The 20,895-nt window shown below is 35.6% G+C and overlaps 1 protein-coding gene across 1 annotated transcript in view; it reads left to right on the forward strand.

Moving 5' to 3' along the window:
- The window catches only part of EIF3H (eukaryotic translation initiation factor 3 subunit H), a 115,538-nt gene that overhangs the window by 18,701 nt on the left and 75,942 nt on the right, over nucleotides 1-20,895 (forward strand). The window contains exon 2 of the mRNA XM_001369936.5: nucleotides 10,623-10,779. Within this exon, the coding sequence (XP_001369973.1) occupies nucleotides 10,623-10,779 (157 nt within the window). The remainder of the gene's footprint in view (nucleotides 1-10,622; nucleotides 10,780-20,895) is intronic.

The raw sequence follows: 20,895 nt of genomic DNA on the forward strand, positions 1-20,895 counted from the left end.
ATTGAGTCTTTTTTTTTTTTTAAATAACCCTAACTTTCTGTCCTAGAGTCTGTGGAAGTGAGAAATTGAGAATGGTTTGTAGCAGGAGCTTGGAGTAGGTGAGACTGATGACCTGTCAGTCAAATGAGAGCATTCTGTTTAGAATGTGACCGGGAGAAGCAGTTGGAGGAAGGGAGCAGACCAACTGAAGTCTGGACCTTTTGGCTGGAAAGACAGAAGAGGTCTGATGTTTCTTGGTTTTTGGAGACTGAAACCTGAAGGTGGTCTCTCTTGGCTTTGAAGACAGAAGAAAAAAGGACAAAGTCTAACTCTATCTGATTACTCTGTTGTGATAGTGACTGAACTTCCAGACTTATCAGCCCGTTTCTCCAAATTGAACTATATTTTGCCATCTTTCAACCTAAGACTCAACCTAGTATTAGGAAAACCTCAAAACCCTCTTTCCTTCCATTTCCTTATCCTTCCCTGTCTTCCCCAATAAATCTCTTACTTTAAGATAGAAAAGAGAGAGTATTTCATTTGAGACATCATAAACTCACCCATGAGTTGATTAGAGAGACAAATAGGAGAATCAACAGAAGAGAAGGAGTGTGAAGGGAGGAAGGAAGAAGATTAAACAGCCTGATCTTTAGTCATCAATTACCATTCAAAATAGTCCTGTATTACAATTTGGCACCCAGACTGAATTCATAATTCCTGAAGACGAAGATGTTTTAAGCAAGTGATCTGTGGGGTGACAGTGCTGGCAGCTATTACAGGCTATTGGATTTACAATATCCTGTTGTAAGGGGTAAATTTAAGGGTTTCGACTAATATATTATACTTATGGTCACCAGGGATTAATTCAAATCCCAAATAAAATACTCAAGTCAGTTTGGAAATTTTATGGTTGTTTAATTAATATAGAGGGAAGGAATTAAGAAGAGAGAGGTAAAAGGGTATAGGATTTCTCTGGCCTAGCTTGAGACGAGGAGAATTCAGAGACCTTCTAGTCACAAGGCCTCCTCCAAGATGAGGGGCCTCCTAGGAGGATGGTGTTTTTAGGAGGTAAAGGAAAAAAAAAATCAGCTTAAACTCCGAGAGAGCTCAGAGAAGACGTCTCACCTGACCTACGATATTAAATTTCTCCCAGTTACTGTATCAAGGATGCTCACTGCCAAACCTGGACAATAGTTGCTGCCACGCCAAGATGCCAAGATGCTCAGCACACTGCCACCAGCTACCTCTCCGCCACAAGAGCCAGAGCCACTTCTCCGCGAAAAGACCCCAGAGAGAGGAAGTGATGCGAAACATATAGATTGTTTTTACATCACTTCCTTCCTGCATCTCACATGTACCAATGGTAGCTTAAGCTTGACTTAGGACAGCCCAGGGGGTCTGTCACTTGTTTCTGATTTGTCATTTGCTAGCACATGTCTCATAGGCCATCCTTCTCAACACTTAATCCTTAAGTAGGGGTGTAGACATTCCTGTTTTGTTAGACAAAGTAGGGTGGAGTAAATCTAAAATTCACACTGTATAGTACAATGAAAAATATGATTATTGATTCTGTAGAATATATAAGCAACACTACAATGTTCATACTCAACATACCATTTCAAAAAGAAACCATTCTCTGGAAAATATTGACACAGATCTACATCATTTCCATGACTGCAATACAAACTATGATCTACCTTAAAAACATTTACATATGTGTAATTCCTAAAACTACAGCACAGATCATGGTAGTGGATACCAACTTGGAGACACTAGTTAACATGTTTGAGGAATTCCTGAAGGCAAAAGGGCTAGATCAGATGAGAGATAAGGGAGAATGGTCAGGCAGATAATGCACCTAAGGATAAAGACAGAAAGGCCAAGAAAGCAAAGTCCAATGCACAGGGCAATGACAATGACAAGGACACTAAGGCAAATGATGAAGCTGAGAAAATCTTTTTACTTAAAGACGTTACCAAGATATCTAATACAGCTGGTATGTTACACTCAAAGGTTTATAGGCAGTTTACTATCCAGGAATTAGATTCAATGAAGAAAAGATTCCTAAAAATGTATCAACGAGCCCTATAAAACACATAAGGAGCTAAAACGTGCTTTTTGGATTTTTGAACCCAGTTTTGAGGATGTGGAATTTCTTCTGGCAGAACTTTTTAGCCCCCAAGAGCATCACCAGTTCATTGATAGGACTAAGTCAGAAACTGCCCTGACAAATGGCCTACAGAGGAGCAAAGAGAGGACTTTGATTTCTCTAATCCCATCAACATGACCTATTTTAAGGAAATGGAGGGAGGACTTGCTCCAAGCCATAAAAATGTATTGCTCAAAACCAAATGCTTGGGGAAAATTTGATAGGCTAGTGCAAAACAAAGGAGAACATCCAGCATCATTTCTTGATTATATTTCTGAAATGGCTGAAGCTATAATGGGCATAGAATCAAATATGGAAGAGTCTGTATCTCACATAGGGAGACAATTTCTGAAAGGACGCACACCACACCTCAGAAATTTTTTCAAACATTACTTTCCTAAATATGATGAATTTGACTGAATTAAGAGTTGGTGCATCATACATATATTAGAGTCACACAGATCAAAGTAAACAGGTGGCAGATTTACAGCAAAAGTTGGAAGAATCACAGAAAAATTTAAGAGATAAGGAGATTGAAGAAATTAAGAATTTGAATACTGTTAGAACATACCCAAAACCTGTTTATAAGACAAGAAAAGTGCAGAGAGAGACTAGTCAATGTTTTTTCTGCCATAAAACTGGACACTTAGACTGTTTTCCAAAAAAGAAGTATGAAGTTAATAACAACAAAAACACAAGTAAAATACAATAAGCAGCAGAAGTCCACTTGTGATCACTGTTGTTGAAGTCAAATCAACATACAGCAGGTCTGTAGGAAATGAGAGATGCTATAAAAGCAGGGACTAAGCCCAAATATGCAGACATGGTTAGGAGAGAATTATGAAGCCAGGATTATAATGTGTTTAGTTTGGTACATGGAGATAGAGAAAATAGTGAAAGACAGACTGCTGTTAAACTTCGGAGAAAACAGATAAGAAACAGTGAAAAGGTGGTGCAAGAAATTAAATCTGTGAGTGCTGAAAAATGCAAACCAAATAACAAACCAAATGACAGGCAGAGACAAGTAAAAGAGCTTGATGAAGTTATAAACATCATTTCTCAAATGAAAACTTGAGATAGGAGTCTTAGAGAAAAACCATATAGTAACCACACATGAAAAAAGTAGAAATCAAGTCAAAACATACATGGAAAACTTTTTTCAGTGCAGATTGGGCACAGGAATTGAATTTTGTCAAAGAAAATCAGAAAAAGTCACATAAACTCAAAAGGAGTTAGTGAGAGATACTGAGAACAAAATTTCAATTCCCTGTAGCAAAATGACTGTAGCAGGAAAGCAAAGCGCAAGTTTACTATTACCAATGAGGTTACTATTAATGGAGATGTAAATGATTTGGAAATATTCACAGATTTGCACAAGACACCACAAAACAGTTAATTCTTCAAATAGCTCTATGGCACAAATCTTGGGAAAAAAAATCTAGTTTGAATCCTGAAGCTGAAAGTTTCCATCCTACAGCGACTAATTTAGAAAATACAAAATTTAATGAAAATGAAGCTGACGTTACATTTGAAAATAATAATCCTATTCAAAGTAATGGAGGTGAAATAAAAGTTGAATTTGAAGAGAGGAATGGGATGAGAAACTTAGTAACTGATAGAACAACCAAGGATTCAAATGGCAGACTTGAAACCAACATTCCAAGTGGAGAAGGGTGTCTGGCCAAGTAACATTATATGAGATTAACCATAGCTATAATCTAAATTCATTTTCTAATGAAGTAGAGGATATAGTACGATCAAATTTAACTGAAAATCTCATTGGAAATGATTTAAATCAAGAAGATTTAACTATTTCAACCACACAGCTGGTAGAAGGTAGCAAAGAAGTGCACAGTGATTCAGTAACAATAAACACCTTAGCTACACAGAAGCCAGAAACATGTATTGAGTACTGTGGAGAAGAATGAAGGCACACATCCTAGTTGATGCAAGGGAAAATGCAGCTGTACTAAACATTCCCAGAAGATAACATAAGAGAGGGAGAGGTTTCTATCTCTACATAGTGAAGAGAGAGTAAAGATGAACAAAAACTTCAGGCTGATGATAGAGTAAAACCTATGAATTTTAGTAACAGCATTGTATATCTGTAAGAAACAGTTAACCCCATACCATCAAGTTTACCATCTCTAAACACAAATCTAAAGCTTATCAATGAGAAACAACCAGAAACAGATTTGGGAAACTTAAAAGCTGGTGACATATAGGGTTAGATCATCACAGAAAGCCAGAGTTAACAACATCTGACATAAGTTTACATGGCACTGAACAAAATCCAATGAATAATATAAGGATTACAGAATTCAGTGAACCAGAATCAGAAGCAGAGTCAGAAGCAATACCAGATGATCTAATAATGGACCAAATTAGTGATTTAGAACAAGAACCTTATGGATTTTACAAGTTTTATGAGGAAGTGGATGGAGATGGGGATGTGTGGGGCAAAAATGAGAAAACTGAATACCTGAAACCAGAACAATCAAAATCTTATTAGGATGATGATGATGATGATGATGATGATAATGATGATATCTTTGGGCACAGAACAAGTTGTATACCATTGGAAGAACTCTTTGCAAGATTAGGAGTTGATAATCAAGAAGACTTTAGAGAAATTGAATTACATGGTTTATACAGATACTGATTATGAATGGGAAGGAACATATTAAAGAACAAACTGGAGGGGAAATAGATATGCAATTTCACATCTATTCTCTAACTTCAAAAACATGACAGGGGGCAGCTGGGTATCTCAGTAGATTGAGAGCCAGGTCTAGAGATGGGAGGTCCTAGGTTCAAATCTGACCTCAGACACTTTACAGTTGTATGACCCTGGGCAAATCACTTGACCCCCATTGCCTAGCCCTTACCACTCTTCAGCCTTGGAACCAGTACACAGTATTGATTGCAAGGTAAAGGTTTCAAAACAAAAACAAAAAACCCCAAAAACATGACAAATGCCATTCATGCAGTAAGATTGAAACTGAGATTAGTTTGAGTTCCATAGGGTAACATACAACACAAAACCTTATGAGAATGAAGACTAGTCTGAGGTAGAAAAAAGGTCTGACAAAAAGAACAACTAAGTAATTTAATCACAACAAGAAAAACTCTTAAGCTTTTAGCAGCAAACTCCAACATCATAACTGACAAATACAAACACCACAGCAATGAAAGGTGGTATTTCTCACTTCCACAAGTCAATACTTGGTTCCAAGGCAGAAGAACTGTAAGGGCTGGTAAATAGAGGTTAAGTGTCTTGCATAGCATCACATTAGCTAGGAAATGTTTTGAGTTTAGATTGGAACCCAGACCTCCTGTCACTTAGCTGCCCCAGAAGAAAGGAGTCTCAACAAATTATGTAACACTGCATTGTCTTGTGATGTGACTTTTTAATGGGGGTGAAGTGCCATGATTGGTCTTTAGAATTGATCTGAATTTGCCTTTTATTTGTGTATTTGTGACATTACTGTACTCATTGAATACGCATTGCTATTTTGACTGCTTACTTTGTATCATTTAATAGAAATCTAACCAAGTTTCTCTCAAGTTCTACATTTTTTTTGGCTAATTATTAACTGTAATTTGCTTAGCCATTTCTAAATTGGCATCTTTTGAATTTCAGGTTTATTGTTATTACAGAGTGCTACTATAATTATTTTGCTTAAATAACAGACCTTTCCCCCAGTATAGCTTTTTTGGGCTATGTGCCTACTAGTGAGATAAGCCAGGTCAAAGGATATGATCAATTTAGTTACTTTTTCTACATAATTCAAAATTGTTTTCCAGAACTGTTGGTTCAGATTACTGCTTTATCACAGTAAACTTCTGTACATGTCTCCCAATGACCCCTTCAGTATTGACTGATTTTTTTTTATCTTCTTTGCTAGTTTGCTGGTGTGAGCAGAAAATTCTGAGAAAATTGGCACTGCCACTAGTGATTTGGAGCATTTGTTCATGCTTTTGTATTGACTGTTTGCAATTTTTCTTTTGAAAGCTGTTTTGTCTTTTATTTATTTATTGTTTTGTTTTCTTTTTACTTTTGGTCTTATTTGGTCTTATATAGGGTATCTAAAGTATAGCTTAAAGCTGTACTTTAAAGAACTGTAAATAAGTTTTAGTAGCTTAAAACTACATTGAAAACTTTTGGGATTGTTTGTATATTTGTGGGAAATTGCCCACAAATCTTTCATATCATACTTGAAAGAAAAAAAGACTGGACAAAGGAGTTATGTGCAAAATCTGACTTTGTTGTGGTGGGCACAAATCATATATACGTCAAGAGTCTGTAGACATACCCTACCATGGTCTGAGACCCTGAGGTCATAGGTTAGGGATTTTTATACTTTAGATGTCCGGTTTGGGTGGGGCAGCAAAGACCCCTTTCTGGTTTATAGAAGGATTTATAACCTCAGACTTTTTATCATGGTCTCTGCTGTGACCTCTCCCCTTCTCAGGGTCACAGTAGTGTCAGTAGGAACTGCAGGTTAAGTTTGCTCAATTTCTTTATGTCACATCCTGGTTATGAAAATATCTAGGGCTATGTGAGTACACAGTAATAATTGGAGATCTCTGATATTAGATATCTCTCTACAATTATTACTTGATTATTCTTATGATTGTTGTGACTTATTCAATTATTCAGTCAGCTAATTGAGTATATACAACTTTTCCCCTGAAATATACAAAAATCTATTTTGCTATTGGCAGTGTCATCCTAACTACTTTGATTTTGTTTTTGCAAAAACTTATATTTAATAAAAAATATTTATGAATCCTTTTATGTCTGACTTCATTCTCTCCCTAACTACAGTTTTGAATTTTTTTGGGGTGTCACTTTTATATATAGGTCACCTCTATTGTTAGTGTATTGTGGTAGATTGTATAAACCTGTTTTCTGCCAATCTTTTCTAGTTTTTCTAGGAAATGTGGGTTGACTTTAAAAATTATTTGTCAAAGTTTTTTTTTTTTGTTAGAAACAATCATAATTAACACGTCAGCATATACAGCCAGCCTAGATTCTAATAAAATGATTGTTCATAAAAGCACATGTTCTGTTTAGCTACATTTAAAAAATAACAACTACAATGGGATATCCATTCTCTAGACACAAACCTGGTAAGATTAATCTGTCAGAAATCAAAGTAATGAAAACCTAACATGGAGTAAATTTCTTTAAAACTTTCTAGAGTCTTTGAGGGAACATTTTAAAGCACTATTTAAAGAAACATTTTAAACCAAATTAATTGTATATCAGTCTTAGAGATTATTGCCAAGAGAAACCAAGTTCTTTGCTTTTCATTTTGGTTATACAGAGCAGACATTTTAACCAAACTGCTTTGTTTCTTCAAGGTCCTCAATTCACAAATATTTTTCTATCTAGTTACAACTTGATTTTTTTATCTGTAAGATTATAGTTGTTAATCTTTTTCTTTTGTTGAACTAGATTTTTACTCTACAACACTTTTTTTTTTGCTTCACATTTTCAACTGTTTGGGAAAAGGAAGATCCAAAGAAATGGCCTAATGAATTTTTATTTTAAAGAATCAAATGTTTCTTCCTGATGTTGTATATTCATTAGTGAGTACATAGTACTCTTATTATACTATGTCTAGTTGTCTATACTGAAAAATAAAAGAATAAAAATAATTCCTTGTAACATCATCTCAGAAGACATCTAGTTGACTTATTGCATTTTGGAATTCCTTGCAGAGACTTCCAATTGAGGACAGTCAAACCTCAGAAGATGGTGACTATATTTTAGGAAACATTACTTAAAATGTGTGTCAGTGGGAGTAGGAATGAGGCAAAATACAGAAAGTTCAAAACAACTTTTACCTCATTAGCCAATTTGCTTATGACCTTTTGTGGCATCTTCATGTATATTATAGAAATAGCTTTGTTTATATAAGTAAGCTTATGAAAATATTTAGTAAGTTTTAAAATCTGGTCATTAGTATGAGTTGTGTCAAGCCCTGTTACAGAAAACTCACAAGTACTTGAGATGTTAGCTACTCTATTTTAGGAAGCCTTCACAAAGAAGGCTCTCTCCCTCTAATTTCCTTATATTACTGAGTACTAATGCACTGCTAGAAAAAACCTTGGGCTCTTTAGCTTAACTGGGGAATCTTTCTGGGATCACTGACCTTCAAAAGAAAACTAGTCCAGAGACAGATAAGTAAAAAAAGATAATCTAAATTAGTTTTTATTTTTAGAAAAGTATGAAATATTCCAAATGAACAATGTGAAACAACTCTAGTAAATAAAATTCTCAATTTCTGTGTTACTCACAGTTAAAAGGTTAGAGGAGAAAAGAAGTGCAGACACCAAAGTATGTGATTCAAGAAAAAACAGATTTTGAACTGATAAGAAATAGGTTTTGGTTCTGCTACTTACTATAGTGTGACCTTGGACAAATCACTTCACTTTAAGCCCTGTTTTCCTAATATGTTACATGAAGGTATTGGATTAAATGGCTCCTTCTAGCTCTGTGATCTTGTATTAACAGAAGATCTGCACAGAGAGGCACCTTTTCATTGGGGTAACACCCCCATCTTGTGGTTTCTTTGGACATTGCCATTAAAGTCCTAAAAGCTCGATTGCTTTTTTGTGCTAGAAATCTCCCAAGTAAAGTGCAGTGCCAATCAAATGGTACTTTTCTACTTTCTCATATAACTCTCTACTCCTACCTGCAAAACCCACAGGTGAACCCATCCTTACATTTCTTGACTTCTACCCCATTAATTTGTTGGGAAATCTCCTTACTCAGTAGCCTCATTTTCTCATTGCCTCTTTTGGGAGATGGAAGAGTCTCTATTCCTTCTACAAGGACTAGAGTGGGAGAGAAGACAGGAGTGTTTTACATTCCCATCAGCTCCTTGGTGTCCCTAATCCTCAAATGGGAGAAGAGTCCTTGACTTCCTTTCAACTTCTCAGAATCTGGTTTGCCACTGCTCTGACTTCAGGAGGGTTTTCTATCTCAAATGGGAGAAGATACCTTGACTTCCACTTCTCAGAATTTGGTTTGCCACTGTTCTGACCTGACAGGAGGGTTTTCTATCATGTCAAGATATAGTTCTGAATACTTTCCCCCATAGATCCCGCTGTAGTTCTTAGGCAGGACTGTTTCAATAAGCATTTTATTTGTTATTTATTTTTTTTTAAGCCCTTACCTTCTGTCTTGGATTGGCTCCAAGGCAGAAGAGTGGTAAGGGCTAGGCAATGGGGGTCAAGTGACTTGCCCAGGGTCACACAGCTGGGAAGTGTCTGAGGCCAGATTTGAACCCAGGACCTCCCGTCTCTAGGCCTGACTCTCAATCCACTGAGCTACCCAGCTGCCCCCTCAATAAGCATTTTAAACAGATATTTTGTACAAAACTTATAAAACGCATTTCTACTTAAATTGTTTAAACGAGTACTTTCACTTTTCAATATAAGAAGGACCTTCAGGGTACTTCCTTCATCATCTAGATCACTCAGTCTCAACTTAAGGATTTAGTTCACTCTATTAGAGATTTGCCTGATGCTGTGCAGCTAAGAATTATAGGGAAGATTTCAGCCTAAGCCCTCCAGCTCAGATCTTTAGTTAGCATTGTGCCTCTACCAGATATAAACATATCCTGTCAGGTAGAGAATGGAGAATTGCCAGATCTTGGAAGTGATATGGAGCTATCTATTATCACTGTGGTCAAAATATATTTTGTTAACTTCTACATGCTTTGCCACCCTTCCCCTGCATGTCCCACCCCTTTCCTCCCTCAAATTTCAATCCAAGATAAAGATGAATGACTAAGTAACTAACTAGTAACTGAATAGTTAATTGGTATCTAAAAGTAATAGTGATAAGCGAAAATTTACTCCCAAACTAATGGACAGAAACCTTGAACTAGATGGTTTTTCCTAATACTGTGGTTAAAAATGAATGGTTTTAGCCTTTTGACTGTAAATGTTTAGCTTAAACAGGATATATATACACAGCCCCTCTCTCCTTCCTTCTCTTATATCTTCTCTCCCTCTCTCATCTAGCATTCCTGTCAGTGCACTCCTATCAGAATTATGAAGCCAGGTCTATAATATATGTAGTTTGGTACATGGAGATAGAAGAAATAGTGTAAAAGAGACTGATGTTAATCTTGGGAGAAAAAGATAAGAAATGGTGAAAATTTAATACAAGAAAGTGAATACAAGAAAGTGAATCTGTGAGTGATAGCAAATGCAATAAATCAAGAGACAGGCAGAGACAAGTAAAACAGCTAGATGCAGAAGTTAAGGAAATCATTTCTCAAGTAGCAACAGAGATAAGAGACTTCTATTTATATATTCTATTTCTATTCTTCTATTCTATTAAATGTTTATATATATAATGCTATCAGTTGAATTTCAGTAGCATTGCAATCTACTTAATTTATTTTCTTTCAGATAAAAAATCTTGGAACTCTGTTGATACCTGTAAAACTATTTATATGGTTTCTTTTAGGTTGTTTTGAAAATAATTAAACATTACCAAGAAGAAGGACAGGGGAATGAAGTTGTCCAGGGAGTACTTTTGGGTCTGGTGGTGGAAGACAGACTTGAAATCACCAATTGTTTTCCCTTTCCCCAGCACACAGAGGATGATGCTGATTTTGATGAAGGTAATTGGTGCTTCTCTCATGCCTTTATAGTGCTTTTAAATTGGAAGGGATATGGAGTTCTCATGAACACTTTCTGCGATAGATTTTTATTTTCTGTTAGTAAGAATTGATCTGATGCCACTTTTTTGTCAACCTTTCAAGGCATTTTATTTTATTTTTTATTTTTTTAAATTAAAGTACATGAGTCGGGTAGCCAAGGTGGTGACTCAGTGGATTATGATCCAGGGCTAGAAGCAGGAAGTCTTAGGTTCAGATCTGACCTCAGACAATTCCTGGCTGTATGACCCTGGGCCAATCACTTAACCCTACTGCCTACCCCTTACTCTCTTCTGCCTTGGAACTGATACATAGTATTGATTCTAAGGTGGAAGTTAAGGGTTAAAAAAACCCAAAACACATCAGTGCTTTGGTTGTATATCTTAAGATCTACATTAAAACTTGATTTGACTTTCATTTACCTTTGCATTTGTGATAATTTGGGAAAGGACTGGCTGAAGTTTACTTTTCTATTATTAAAATAATTTTCTAATTTTTTAATATCTTTTTTTACAAGATTTTACCAGGGTGATTGTTATTTATTTAGGAGAATAAGCTATTTCCTAGCTTTTTTAGAAGGACAGTTTTCATACTATGGCAGTTTAATTATTTTGTATGGGTGGAGGAAGGTAAATAGTTGGTGCATTGATTTTTAATCACAGGTTATCCTTATCTGTTCATTAAAATATGCTTTTATTATATAGCATTACTTAGTTCCTATTTGTATTTCATGTATTTTTATTTCTTGAACATGTTTAGCAATTCATACTTCACCAATCAGATCATCTAGTCTAGAAATATGTCAAATATTGGGATGGATAAGAGCACTGCAGGTACCACAGCATTCTGGAGGCCAGGCCACATTAAAATGTAATTGGGAAATATTTAGCAAAATAAAATGCAATAAATTTATATGTAGATAATATTAACTTGAATTTTTAAGTCAATTTGTACCTGCAGGGAGTTTCTGTTTTGGGTTCGACAGCACTGATCTAGTTAGTTTCTTCTCTATACAATCCTATCTCCCCCCTCCCCGCCCCCCATATTTTCATTATCTATATTCTCTCTTTGTCCTATCTTCAGCACATACCTTATTTTGATTTTATTTTAACCTTTGAATAAATAATACACATTTGCTGAGCTCCCACCATGTAGCAGGTATTGTGATAATTGTTAGGTATTCAGAAATAGGCAAAAAACAATTCCTATCCTCAAGGAGCTCATAATCTGATAAGTGAGACAACAGATAATTATAAACAAGCAAGTTATATACAGAATAAATAGGAAATAATGAACAGAGGGAAGGCACTAGAATTAGGAGAAGTTGGGTAGAATATGCTGAAGAAGATGGAATTTTAGTGGGCAATTAGAAGATGCCAGGGAAGCCATGAGGCAGAATTAAGAAGGGAGAACATTTTAGACCTGGGGAGAGTGTTGAAGCAAGTAGATCCACCAGATGGCTGTTGTGATAGTCTAGGTGTCAAGTGATGAGGAACTGCCCCAGAGTGATGGTAGTGTTGAAGGAGAGAAGGGGGAGTATTGGAAAGTTGTTGCACAGGTAAAACGGATGGGCCTTGGCAACAGATTGGAATGGGGGGTGGGGAAGAGATAGTGAGGTCTAGGATGACCCCTGGGTTACTAGCCTCAGGGACTGGGCAGATGGGGGTTACCTTCTAAAGTAATAGGGAATGTAAGGGGCAGAAATGTAAGGGGTTAATATAAAAGATTGGACTGGATTATTCAAGAATAGGGTCACCAGAAATTTTTATGAATTCCAAAGGGATTTATTTTAATAATTTATTTCTAAAATATAGAAAGAGAGAAAGTAAGAAAATCAGAGAGGATATGGTAAGATATGTAACTTACACACTAAATATTTTGCTCCGAACCCTGAGCTCAGGTCTGTGACCCACGTGTGCAATAATAGTGGGTGACAGAAAGGTAGAAAGAGGGGGAAGGCTTAGGGGAAAAATAAGAGTTTGGTTTTGAACATTCTGAATCTATGATTACTAGACATCTTTTTTTAAACCCATACTTTCCTTTTTGTTATCAATGCTGTATATTGATTCCAAGGCAAAAGAATTGTAAGGGCTAAGAAAAGGAAGTTAAGTGACTTGTGCAAGGTTACACAGCTAGGAAGTATCTGAGGCCAGATTTGAAGCCAGGATGTCCCATCTCCAGACCTGGCTCTCAGTCTACTGCACCACTTGGAGATAGCTCAAAAGAGATGCAAAGTTGGAGGGCAGCAGAGAGTATAAAGCAGGATAAATAGATTTATGAATCATTAACATAAAGGTGATCAGTGATCATTGGGAGATCACCAAACAAAGTAGGAGAAGCAAAGGTGGCCCAGGACAGAACTCTGAGGAGCTAGAGGTCATGATCTGGAAAGACTGTTGTCTCGAAAACCTAGAAAGTATCAAGGAAAAGTGGGTGATGAATTGTCAAAGAATATAGGAAAGTCAAGGAGAATGAGGCTTGAGAAATGGCCATTGAATTTGGCTTATTGAGATCATTGGTAAGCAGTTTTGTTGGAAGTCAGACCCCAGATTATATGGGAGTAAGAAGAAAGGGAAAGGAAAGAAAGTGGGGAGAGGTTTTCTGGGGATTTCTTTAGTCAGGACAGAAGATATATAGGACAATAGTTTGTGAGGACAGACAGATCAATTGAATAACTAAATTTTTCCCAAGTTCTTTTTTTATTGATAGCACTTGAAATTTGTGTAAATTACGTGTGTCACATTATTCTGTGTTGTCCATTTCCTTTGAGCTATATACTGAATCATGAATAAAGTTGTATAAAATGTAGACATTTAAATTAGATAAGAGAGTTTATCTTCCTTTATCATATTTCATACAGTTTAAGAAATTGCTGTCTTTCTCTTTATCCTTTTAGATCTCATATCCTAAAAGGGCCAATTTGAGATTATTTTGTCATTCCCTAGTTCATGTCTTTTAATTGAATTATGTTTTAAATTCACCAAAGAAGCTTAGATGACTACTTTTGTGACCAGAAACATGAAATTTTAGAGATGGATTAAATCTTAAAGATAGTTTAAACTCTTTCTTTTTTATAGATAAGGAAACTGAGGCTCAAGGAGATTAAATGAAATATTTTCTAGAGGATGAAGAATATATTGAAATAAAACAGCATTGCATTCTAAAAAGAACATTGCATGTACTAGTTAAAAAGAAAAATGAATCAAAGGCCTAGGTTAGGTAAAGTAGGTCCAGAAGTAATTGAACTTGGAAAGCAATGTTTCATTTCAAGAACTCAAGAACACCAACTTATGAGATAAGGACTCTTCAACAAAATGCTGCAAAATCTGGAATACATTCTAGTAAAAATTATATTTTAAAATGTTCCAAAATCTATAAGTAAAATGCTTATTTACTCTGAATTTTTGTAAATGGTCATATTCAAAAATTAATTTAAATCTTATTTAATTAATTTAAATGATTAAATGCATTTAAAAATTATTTCAAAATGAGCATGAAAGCAGGTACCTTGTATAACTTTGGCTTAGGGAAAGAATTTTAATTAAACAGGGGTTTGTGAAAAGTTTTGATTACAAAAAAATTAAAAAGTTTCTTTATGAACAAAATTCATGTAGCTAAAGTTAGAAAAGAAACAGTTAATTGGGAAGAAATCTTTGTAGTAAATATCTGATAAAAGTTCAGGGTATCAAAGGTATCAAATATCCAAGGTATATAGGGAATAAACAAAAAAAGAATAAGAACTATTCCCCAGTAGTCTTAAAGCTATGAATTGGAAGTTTTTCTTTGTTTCTTTGTTTCTTTTTTTTTTAAACCCTCACCTTCCATAATATTGCTAGGCAGTTGGGGTTAAGTGACTTGCTCAGTCATAAAGCTAGTAAGTATCTGATGTCAGATTTGGTCGCTAGGTCTTTCTCACAATCCATCTAGCTGTCGTTTTTCAAAATAACTTTAGGCTATTGTCATATGAAAGAATGTTCCAAATCACTAAATAGAGAATATACATTTTTAAAAAAATCTCAAGGTATCACTTTATCATTGTTGAATATGGCAAGTGTTTGAGGGGCCTTTAGGTAAACTAATTAACTGTTAGTGTAGCTGTGAATTCAGTTTTAGAAAACAATTTGTAATTATACTAAAAAAGTCATTATATTGTGTGTGTGTGTATGTGTATATGTGTGTGTGTGTATATATATATAAATAATACTCTTTTGCACCCTGCAAAACCACTAGTAGGTATGGAAGGTCAGATACAGAACAGTTGTAGAGGCATTTTTTGTAGTAGTAAAGAATTGAAAACAAATGATGCCCTTTGGGGAATAGTTGAACAAACTGTGTGATCTCAGTTATAACAATCCTTTGGAGCCAAAAGGAATAAGGAGGATACAGGACCAAATAGGCAGAACCAAGAAAATAATTTAAACAATGGATACAACTTAAAGGAAAAGTACATTGAACTTTCTTTCTGAAATGACTGCTTTAACTGAGGCAGATGGCCTAGTTCCCATATCATAGTCTTTAAAAAACCAAGTACCAATTAGAATAACGACCAAGAAATCCGGTGAACAAAGTAAATGAATTCTTCTACACCAGAATTGTTCAGTTAGCAAGAAGCTCACAGACAATAGAAAAACTAGAACAACCAGTTCCCTTTAGTATCTTCAAAATGCATCAGAAACTAGCTAAAGACACAAAGAGTGGAGGACCCCCCCTCCGCCCCCCAATTATCAATCAAGAAAGTTGGCGATTTATAGAATGGAGGTCAGAAACTATAGTGACCAGTGTGGTATGCCATTATTCTTGGCAGTATTTGGACTGGAATATTCTAGACCCATGGGTTCTTGAGTTCTATACCAGGTCTTATTGATATACCATAGAGAACTTTGAAGATTTCCATTTCAAACATCAGGGTTGGGGATATGAAGGTGGGAGGCAGCATAGAAACAAAGATGCTCCATGTTGAGGTTTACCAGGGCCTATTATCCCATTCATAATCAGGGGCTAGAAGGGCACACCTTTGTGTGTTTAGAAACTGAGAGAGTAAATCAAAGAAAATAATTGACTAGATCCAAAAATATCCACGATTTCAATTTAGTAATTCCTTAATAACTGTAATGGAGGCTCAAAAGCAAAAAGCTCATTTTTCTGCAGGGAGTATATAAATACTTTTAAGAAATGAAGCAGAGTATAAAATAATGAAATAAATTATCTAACGGAAGAGAATTGGAAGAATAAAATCAGTTGGAAGAGTAATAAACTATATCCAAGTAAAAGACTCCTTGAAAATTCAAATAAATTCAACAAGAAGAAATATTTGAATAAAATCCAAAAGTTTAAAAAATGGAAGGAAACCTAAATTTTATTTAAAAAAGAACTGATCTTGGAAAAAATCAAGGAAAGATCATTTAAAAATCATTGTATTCCCTGAAAACCAATTAAAAAAAACCCCAATAACAACCTGAATACTATGCTTCAAGAAATCATAAACGAAAACTACCTTGCTCTCTTATTAGAACCAGAAGGCAGAATGAAATCAACTGATCATGCCCTGAAAGAAGATCCAGAAGGAAAAGTCTCAGGAATGTTATAGCAAATGTTATAACAAAGGGGAAAAAAAATCCAGAAAGCAGCAGCAAAGAATCACAGTCTAGATCACTTTCTGTGATAAATGAGAGGAGGTTCTATAATGTAATATTCTAAAAGTAAAAAACTATAAGCTTACATCCTAGAATAAGTAACTTTGCAAAGCTCAGTAGAATCTTGGAGGGGAGAAAAATGAATTTTTAATGGAATATAGAACTTTTGTGCATTTCTGATGAAAAAAAAACAACAAATCAGAATAGGAACTTTGAAGTACAAAGAGAAGAGTTGGAGAAAGCTGGAGAGGCCAAAATATTTGAATATTTGTATGGAGTTGTATGAGGTAGTGCTAATATTATTCTTTTTTTTTTCCTTCCCTAAAACCCTTACCTTCCATCTTGGAATCATTTGGTTCCATGGCTGAAGAGTGGTAAGGGCTAAGCAGTGGGGGTTAAGGACTTGCCCAGAGTTATATAACAAGGGAGTATCTGAGGTCCCATTTGAACCTAGGACAGGAGTCTCTAAACCTGGCTTTCAATTCACTGAGCCAATTAGTTGCCCCCTAGTGCTAATATTCTAATAATAGAAAAGAAACATGTTCCTTTACAACCTTGGATGTCTTCAAAAGATAGTGAGAGAGAGTTAAATAAGAAGAATAAGACCATGGGATATATTGTTCTTGGTATGGGGATTTGAAGAACGGAACAAACATGGAATATGAAAGAATTCACTAATAAAAGATCAAGAAAGAAGTTCATAAAAGTGGTAGCATTTGTTATTTCTTATAATTGTGGATATATGAGAAGACTATAAAACATGGAAGAAAGTGTGCTGGAGTAACTATTTCCTGAATTTTACTTTTACTGAATCAAAGGAGGATATGAATATATATCCACATTCATGTACACACACATAGGCGGACATACAGGTATTAACTTGGAAAAAACATAGAACTATTAAATAGTCAGAAAAACCTAATTTTTAATCAAGAGAGGGATAGTGTTCAATATTTAGGCCTCTACACAGTGTCATGCACCCAAAACCAAACAGAGCTCAAGGCCCTGCCACTCTTGATTCAGTATCCCTGGGAGTATCACCCAGTGAGTTAATTTTTCCAAAGCACTGTAGAATTTGGGGATACCTCTTGGAAAACTGGGGACTGGGGAGTATGGTTGATTGGTTTTACAATGGCCACAAAGAATTGAGTAGTATTAGACTGGATTATCAGGGAGAGGCTGATGCTTTACCATGGACACAAAAGGGAAAGATCCAGCCAAGGGCTAGGCTTACAGGGGACTGGGCTTTGATATAATGGGAGAAACTACCAGGACAAAAGGGTACTTAACATCTGATTGAGTCTGCTAGCCCAACCTAACTGGGACCACTAAATTTCTTAAGGTCTATTGTTAGTCTGAGATCTCCCTCCTGAAGAAACTTCTCTAGTGACCAGGTCAAACTTGGGATTTCTAGATTTCAAATTGCTACAAATTGAGGGTTTCTAGATTTCAAGTTGACACAGGCAATATCAGGGAAAGGGGAGAATTGTAAGGGAGTAGATTGAGCTATAGACTTGGAGTCAGGAAGACCCTAGTTAAAAAAATCTGCCCTTGCTTGCTAGCTGTGTGACCCCAGTCAAGTAACTGAACCCCGTTTGCTTTAATTTCCTCATCTGTAAAATGAGCTGGAGCAGGCAATGGCAAATCACCCAGTATATTGGCTAAGAAAACCCCAAAATGGGGTCCCAAAGAGTTGACACAATGGAAATGGCTGAAAAACAACTGCAGGGATTAAGAGATTTTAGGAAATAAAATCTCATTATGAAAAACCTATCACTTACAGAATGGCAGATTAAATTGTAGCAAATGAATATAACATTTTTACACCATAAAAATGATTAAATATGTAAGCTACAAGAATTTTTTAAGTGCTTATTATGTGCCAGACACTTTGCTAAGTGCTGGGAACACAAAGAAAAGCAAAAGATAGATCTTGCCTTCAGGTAGCTCTCAGAGATGTCAGTAATAATCTTCAAAACAACTATGTACAAATAAGATAAATACAAGATAAATTGAAGATAATCGACTGAGGGAAGACAGTAGCATTAAGGTGAACCCGGAAAGGTGAGATTTGTAGGTGAGATTTTAGCTGATACTTAAAGGAAGTCAAGAGGCTGAGATGAGAAGAGAGTGAATTCTAGACATGGGTGACAGCCAGTTAAAATGACAGAATTAGGAGATGATGGAATGTTTTAGTTAGGAAAAGCAAGCAGACTAGTATCACTGGATTGCAGAGATGGGGAGGCAGTGTTGCTCAGAGAGAATTTAAAAAATAAGAGTATAAAGGCAGCAGGGGGCCAAATTATGAAGGATCTGAAAGTCCAGTTAACCTAGATGTGATAAGGAACCATTGGCGTTAATTGATTTGGGGTGGGATGGGGATAGAGAAGGACCTGGGAAGAATTTGACAGGGTTAGATCTATCCTTTTTTTTTTTTTGAAAGATCACTGCTGGGAAGAATTTGACAGGGTTAGATTTGTCCTTTTTTAAGGAAGATCGTTTTGACAGCTGAATGGAGGATGAGTAGAGGGGTAGAATAATAGTAGTCATGGATAGAGAGGTTTAATGCAGGGAGGCCAATCAGTACACTCACTATACCAATAGTAGACTATTTGTGGTGATAGAAGGCCTATACAAAGATGGTAGCTGTGTTAGAGTAGAGAAGAGGCTATAAACTTGCAGTGAAGGTAAACTTGCTGATAAGATAAGATAACACAGTGGATTATAGGGGGAGGGTGAGAGAGTGAGGACTTGAAAATGACACTTAGGTTTCAAGTGTGGTTGACTAGGAATAAGAGTGGTAGTACTCTTGACAATATTAGAGGTATTAGGGAGAGGGAATTATTGGTATTGGAAAGCTAATGATTTCAGTTTCGGAAATGTTCCCTTTTTAATGTTAAGTTTGGAATAAAAAAAGTAAAAAGAACATGAAAAGGAATTTTGATGAATGCAACCATCATTCTTTACATAAGAGAACTGATGGTAAAGCATGCTTGAGGTTTGTTTATGTTTTCAGACTACAGTAATGTGATTTGTTTTGCTTGATCATACTTACAGAGGAAAGTCCTAGGGTAGGAAGAGTCAGTGGGAAGTGACAAAACTGTTTTAAAGGATTACTTTAAAAAATGTAAATTTAAACTGGACTCAGAATCTGTCTCTTCTGCTATCTACCCTTGTGATTTTAGGCAAGGTGTTGAATCTCTCCAGGTTTCAGCTTCTGTATCAGTAATACAAGATAACAGTACCTGGCCCACCTGGCAAATTAGGGTTTTGGGAAAAATTGATTTAACTAATGTATATGAAAACACTTTGAGTAATACAGAGCACTGTATATCTGGGAATTGTTTTTTGTTTTGTTTTGTTTTCTAAGTTTAAGTTTGTGTTTTAAGTACTGATATGACACATAGTCATACTTAGTCTGATATTAAATATACTTGTTTTGGAACTTAGTCTTACAAACAAGAATGATTATCCTTTGTGTGTGTGTTTGTTTTACTTTCACTGTCCCCTTCTATGTCTATACCTTGCTCTTAAGAATAACTCTCCTGCCTTATGTTGTTTAATGGTTTTACTTCCCCATCTTCTCATGTAAATGGAAAGTTGTTGGACTATGCTGTATATTTTTTTTTTAATGGGGATTAGATAGACTAGTGAATACTCATCAAATGAACACATAGATATACCAAACAAATTGGAAAATTTGATTGAAGAGTTGAATTTTGAGGTTCAGGTGCCAATAAAAGAATTTATTTTGTAGCCTATATTCATTTTAATCTCACCATAGTTAAGGACTAGGGAGTGTAATATTTCTATAATATTTATTAGTCATCATTATGTGCAGGCCACTATGGTAGTTGTTGGGGCATATATAAACTTTAGTAAGTTATTTTTGTCCTTATAGAGTTTATAGTATATTAGGGAGAGCTGACTTAAATGACTTGCTATAAAATGGCCACACTGACAAAATGTTATTATATGAGAATGCAATTGTAGTTGGCTGGGCACTAAGTAATGAAAGTCCATACAATGGCAGTTGCAATTGTTTGTAGAAATTGTTCAACTACTAACTAGGAGTTAAGTGGCAGGCAGAAAAGGGCAGTTATATAAAACCCTAATTTGGGAGCAGTTATAACTGACTTATTAGTTCCATCTCCTTAAAAATGGAGCTCCTTTTTCAACTTCATCTCCCTAGTATAGATATAGTTCCTTAAGACTCAAGTCACTTTAGTAAGAAACAGGTCTTAGGTTCATAACAAATTTCTTTCAGTTCTCACCATTTGTTTCATTTTAGGCAAATCATTTAATATCTCTGTACATAAATTTCCTCATTTTTAAATTGAGGAGATTAGACTGATTGACTCCAGAGATGCCTCCCAGTTCTAGATCTTTGAATGTGCAAATCACTCTTACGGTTCATAAACCCTGTCTACACAGAAATTTTGAGGAG

Source organism: Monodelphis domestica, chromosome 3, assembly GCF_027887165.1.
Source record: "Monodelphis domestica isolate mMonDom1 chromosome 3, mMonDom1.pri, whole genome shotgun sequence".
NCBI classification, from domain to species: domain Eukaryota; kingdom Metazoa; phylum Chordata; class Mammalia; order Didelphimorphia; family Didelphidae; genus Monodelphis; species Monodelphis domestica.